General features: G+C 36.7%; 1 protein-coding gene across 1 annotated transcript in view; it reads left to right on the top strand.

Annotated features, from left to right (window-relative positions):
- rimbp2b (RIMS binding protein 2b) overlaps positions 1 to 5,822 on the top strand; it is a 46,883-nt gene extending 41,061 nt beyond the window's left edge. The window contains exons 26-27 of the mRNA XM_064967093.1: positions 130 to 273; positions 3,262 to 5,822. Of these exons, the coding sequence (XP_064823165.1) occupies positions 130 to 273; positions 3,262 to 3,456 (339 nt within the window). The 3' untranslated portion in view covers positions 3,457 to 5,822. The remainder of the gene's footprint in view (positions 1 to 129; positions 274 to 3,261) is intronic.
- The last annotated feature ends 338 nt before the right edge of the window (positions 5,823 to 6,160 follow it).

The raw sequence follows: 6,160 nt of genomic DNA on the forward strand, positions 1-6,160 counted from the left end.
GATAGTAATAGTAGTCGTAAGATAAACAATTTAAAATGATAATTTTATATCCCTTTCGTCTAGTTTCTTATATTGTGGAGTCCAATGTACATTCTATGCCAGTCACTCTGTGTGTTTGTGATCCCTCAGGGCGAGCTCAATGGACACAAAGGTCTTGTTCCCTCCAACTTTCTAGAAGAAGTGCCTGATGATGTTGAGGTTTTTCTCACTGACACTCAGTCTCGAGATTCTCGATACCCGCAGGACGCTGCAGCGCGGATAAAGACCAAAAGGGTACATGCTCTCTCGCAGTACTAGCCCTCTGTCATCCATTCGCTCCTTTCCGTTCCCTTTACCTCCTTACTCCTTTAGTTTCCCGTCTGTGCTTGTGTTTCATTCCTGAACATATGATGGGAATTCAGACTTTGGAGCATTATGCTGTAAACGTTGTTGATGCCTCATAAATATAAAGAAAACTATTAATACTTGACATAGGATCTTTTATTTTCAATGTTGACTGCCGTGGGGTTGGGGGGGGGACATGCATTGTAAAATATGTGGACATATTCATAAAGCGTTCTCAAAGAGAATAGACTGAAATAATAAAAGAAAAGCAGAATTGTCATGTAATGTCTTGAAAAATAGCAGTCAACAACATGCAATGTTTTTTTTGCACATGCATATTTAGCATTGTAATAAATGCTTTATGAATATTACCTGTGTTTCTAATAGAGGAAATAGTTTATGTACTGGAGGATGAAATATCTAGACTGTAGCACTGCATGTTCTCTCTTTAAGATGCATGATTTCCCTTGGAACCTTTTTATAGTGAACAATAAGTCTAGTACAGTAGAACTTTTGTATTTGCTCCTGAAAACCTTGTTTTTGTATATTGCTTACTTGTATAATAGCATCAAGAAGCTTATGTTGCTCTTTGAGAGTATAATTTCAAATGTCATTATAATTATAACTAGTTGTAAAATAATGTTACAATAGTTCTGTATTTAACAAATAATTGCAAGTTAATGTTTAAATATGAGCAGATTTCATCTCAAGTTTCTTGGTTGGTTTTATAATTTGTCATTCTCATAGTGCAGACTATTGAAACGCCATCACTGCATTTTTTATTTGATTTCTTTTCCTCACCCGCTTGGCAAACAGAAGAAGAGTGTTCATTTCACACCTTAAAGGCTGTTTCCATCACGTAAGTGAGCAACTGAGGATACCAAGGTAACGCAGCCCTCGTCTAATGCAGATGACATGGGTTCCCCTTAGTTTCCGGTACGCAACACACACTCCGTTTATATGATTTATTTTGCCAGTTTCAATTTCAGTTAATTCCCTTTTCAGTGGATGTAAATATTTATAGAATACTGTGGTACACACCAGGATGATCCAAGTGTACATGCGTTTATTTGACGTGAGATTATTGTAAAAGCATTCAGGTTGTGTTAACTTAAGGACGACCACTCTAGCCAATGCATTAGACAAGAAGCATGGTATCTTCAGTTGTTTCTCTGGGTGTTGTACATTACAATGTCCTTCTCTCAAGATAAGTCTCCTGCTGTAACTCATGGTAAGCTAAAAGGCCATTGTTGCACGCCTAGGTTGCCTCCCCGTAGTACTAGTGGTAACATTCAGACTCTATAGCTAACATTCTGATAGAACCTCCCCTCTCTTTGAAGTAGTGCACCCTGCCACGCTTAATCTAATCAAACTCCGCTAGAAACAATGAACTGTCTGCCAGACAGGCAACTGCCTCTTGTTGAGGTTTCTAATCAATCAGATAAACATTTCATTGGCATTACTTTACCCATAGATACCCAAGATAGTGGTCTGCTCCACATGCCTTTAAGTTGTTAGTGGGGTGCACTTTTTCTCTCACATAAGGAATGATGCAAAATGGCAAAAATAGCTACTAACATTTTTTACTCATAGAAAGTGTCATCAATTCGATTTTTCGAAAAGTTATTTTAATTAACATGAGAAATGGAAAATCACTTTTTTATTTAGTTTGTATAAATATTTAAGTTGCTTGTGATCAGATTTGTAAATACAACTTTTTTTAAAGCAGGTTAAATTGGTTCCAACAACCTTGATGAAGTTACCTTGATGAAAAGTGATTAATTGCTTCAAAAACTGGTAAATTGAAACGCTTATCCCCTCTCGACGTATGATAAATTATGAACATTCGATGTGCAGAATAATATGACCCTCTTATTGATCTGGATGTGTCTATATGTAGCTATATACTATATCTACTGTAGAGACTAGTGCTAGAGACTATACTATATCTACTGTAGAGACTAGTGCTAGACTATACTATATCTACATCTACTGTAGAGACTATAGTATATCTACTGTAAAGACTAGTGCTAGAGACTATACTATATCTACCGTAGAGACTAGTGCCAGAGACTATACTATATCTACCGTAGAGACTAGTGCCAGAGACTATACTATACCTACTGTAGAGACTATACTATATCTACTGTAGAGACTAGTGCCAGAGACTATACTATATCTACCGTAGAGACTAGTGCCAGAGACTATACTATATCTACTGTAGAGACTATACTATATCTACTGTAGAGACTAGTGCCAGAGACTATACTAAATCTACTGTAGAGACTAGTGCCAGAGACTATACTAAATCTACTGTAGAGACTAGTGCCAGAGACTATACAATATCTACAGTAGACTAGTCTCATGTTAATAGGATCTTAAGGATACATCTTTCCTAAGTGCAATTGAAAAGAAGCCTTTTAGCTCATGATTACAATGAAGGAATATTTAGATATTAGATGTTTACTGTAACCCAGTTGTATATGAATGCCCTTTATATTTAAAAAGAAAATCTGCTGTCATATGTTGTCCCATAATGTTAATACAATATTGTATCTCTTGTTTTGTGTGTGAAAGACATGGCTTATGCCATTGATAGCCATTCTGGAGAATCTCAGCATAGAAATGTGTGATTGGTAAAGAGTATGTGGACATTCTTTGACATTGAAGTCTATCATTTAAACCAGCTTGATGAAAGACTACCTAAATGGCAGTGGGGGGGGGGGGGGTATACAGCACCTCAGTACACTCAAGATACAATATCCTAACATTTACAAGTTGAACTGGGCTACGCTATGAGGGAGATAGACTGATGAAGTCAAAAGTATGGTGACCCTGCTGAGACAGAAAGGACTAAGTGGAAGGGAGTAGTGACTGGGGTGCTAGAGGGTTGGCTCTTTAACCCCGCTGAACTGTCCCTTACGGGTCTCCCATTAGGTTCCATTGGAAAAATCGGGTCCGCCCAGAAGAGCCGCCTCCCCCACAGTGCGCCAACACATCCCTGGCTCTGGCCCTGCTACAGTGGGGCCTGGCAGTCCCATCAGGGGCCCCTGCGACTTGTCCTCCAAAAAGAAAAAGGGACTGCTCTCCAAAGGGAAGAAACTATTGAAAAGACTTGGCGCTGTAAAATAACCCCTTCAAATACTTGAAGTATATTATCAACCACATAATTCATCTCCAACACTTCCATTACTGTAAATTCAGTCCTGTGAGAAGAAAAAAAGTGGTCAAAATGTACAAATGTTGTATTCTAGAAACCATATTTTCTTATTTAAATTGCAGTATGTATTTTGAATATGGTTCAGGGACCTCATAGTTTGACATTTAGTGTCATAAGCCAACCTCTGCTCATTTATGTTTTGCTATCTGAAGCAGAAGACTGTAACACGATGGATGATTTGAAATATTCTCAATTTTGAAGGCCAATAGGTACGTAGGTGTGTTTGATGACGCTGTAGACCACAATGTTCCTCAGAGTAAGAGGGGTTTATACCAGAGTCTCTTTAGGGCTGAGATCAAAGGATCGGGCTCAGAATGGCCAGTCAACATCATACTTGATAATACTGCTGGTGGCTCACCTTAACCAAACCTTCACATTGTAGTACCCATATTGATGCAAGGAAAAGAGCAGTTTTAGGATCAGGCAGCTGAGGTCATTTGAACTGTATAGGTTTGCATGTTTTACCTAAACCACATTTAGAATAATAATTCCCATCCAACCTTTGAAAGCACATGCTAACTAATGGCCTTTTCTATCAGAACTCAAGGCTCAATTTGCATGCTTTGTCAGTGCATTTTTATGATATCGTGTATGAGCAATATTTGCTAAATGAATAGTAAAAACAAATATTAACTTAAAACAGAATATTCAATACAAACCTAATTGTCACATTCATATTCAGTTCAATTCAAGCCCAGGTACACATTTGACTAGTCACCAACTTAGCACCTGAAGTCACGATATGTGCAGTGGTAAAATATGAAAAATCTCCAGAAAGACTTGTCAGATTGGTCTGGAGAGAATTTGATAAGCAAGTATCAATTCTTAAGAGCAAGTGTCAGTTCTTCAGGCACACTGAAATAACTCTGGACAAGGACATTAGATAGGACAGGGTTTCAAGATTCAGTATATTTTTGTTGTTGAATTGTCATGAAATGCCTAGTTGAAACCAACCTCCCATGTATTTGCCTTATAAATGCACAATGGTTTGTATTTTGTCCAGTGAGTGGTGTTATGTCCTGTATGCATTCAAGTCATTGCATTACTTTTGAAATGTATTTGTAAATTATGTTGATCAAGACTAGTGATGTGCAGGTTATTACTTGTAGGAATGTTTTTTGGAGGACCTGCGCATTATAATGACATTCAAACAAAATTCAATACAAAAAAGGGGGAAATGTAAATGTGTATTTACGTTTTAATGTTTCACACTATTTTTGCACAAAAAGACTAATGAAAAAAATAAGGCACTTTATTTTGTTCTTCATGTTAAACATGCAATGTATTTACTGCATTCACAATCCCATTTTGACACGTTTGTGTACAAGACAATGGATGTGAAAGAAAAGCAATTGAAGCCCAGTTTAATTAAATGTTTCCAAGATAAGTTGCAATCAGCAGTTGTTATTATTTTTGTTTCAAACTAAGTTTTGTAGAGTACACTCCAAACTTGCAATTCTTGGAAGCAGGAAAATGTTTGACTTATGACAGAGACTAGGTTTGATTGAATAACCATCAGATAAAAGCCCTATATATCAAGTTGTTGTTACATAGAAATTGTGATTTAAACAAGACAAGTCTACCTCCATAATGACCCCTATAAGTTCTACTAATTTGACTACAGGTTCACAGAAGTCAACTCTCCATTTCATATATTTGCAAAGGGTAGAAGTACTGTATTTGTGTCAGCACCCAACTAGCACAGAGTAGTGAATGTATGATTAATTGAAAGCCAATTTATTTTATTTATCAAAACTTTCCATTAGGAGTATGCAGATGTCCAGCGTTCTCTGGTCCAGTTTGTATGTGAAATGAAACCTTCCATCTGTAAAATCCTTACACTATTTTGTTAATCATTTCATCCTTCCATTCACTTTATATCACAGCTTTTTCTGGACAACACTACTTTCATGAGATTTGAACTGAGACTGCCAAAAAAGAATGTACGAAAAGCATTCTGTACAACTTTCTGTACAATTGTCGGTCATTGCTTCTATATATATTGTTTTGACTGTTGCTCTTTTTGTACTTTGTCCATTTGTAAATTGTTTTTAAATGTTTATACTTGATTTTCAGACTGCCTTTTTTGTACATTAAAATTTATAATCAAACAGTGCAAAGCTTTCCCCATGGTGTCTTCAAAACCATAATGTTTTAAAAGTCTGCAATTGTGTGCTAGCTTTATGACAAAAAATATCAGCCTATATTGGTGGTTACAAAATATTGTGTGGGTGTGCATGTGCAAAAAATTTTATCAAATAAATTTCATATTTTGTAATGCTGTTTGCGCTGTGTTTTATTCACCAAATGCCATGGTGCAACAGCAAAGTCAAAGGATTAAGGACTCGATTCAATGCAAATCGTTCAGCCCTGTACCACAATTTGAAATGTAAAGGTAATTTCTGATTGAGCGGACAGAGTCTTACTGTGAATGTGGTCTCAGCGAACATTGCATTAATTTCTATTGCGCTGTATGTAGTGGAGGTCTACAGCACTACGGATTAAATCAAGCCATAAACGTTAATATCAAGTCCTGAGTATTGACAGAATCGAATTTCTCCAAAAGGGCATAGGCCTGAAAAAGGAACGGGAAGTGTAATTATCACAACTTCAAAT

This window comes from Oncorhynchus masou, chromosome 1 (genome assembly GCF_036934945.1).
Source record: "Oncorhynchus masou masou isolate Uvic2021 chromosome 1, UVic_Omas_1.1, whole genome shotgun sequence".
NCBI classification, from domain to species: domain Eukaryota; kingdom Metazoa; phylum Chordata; class Actinopteri; order Salmoniformes; family Salmonidae; genus Oncorhynchus; species Oncorhynchus masou.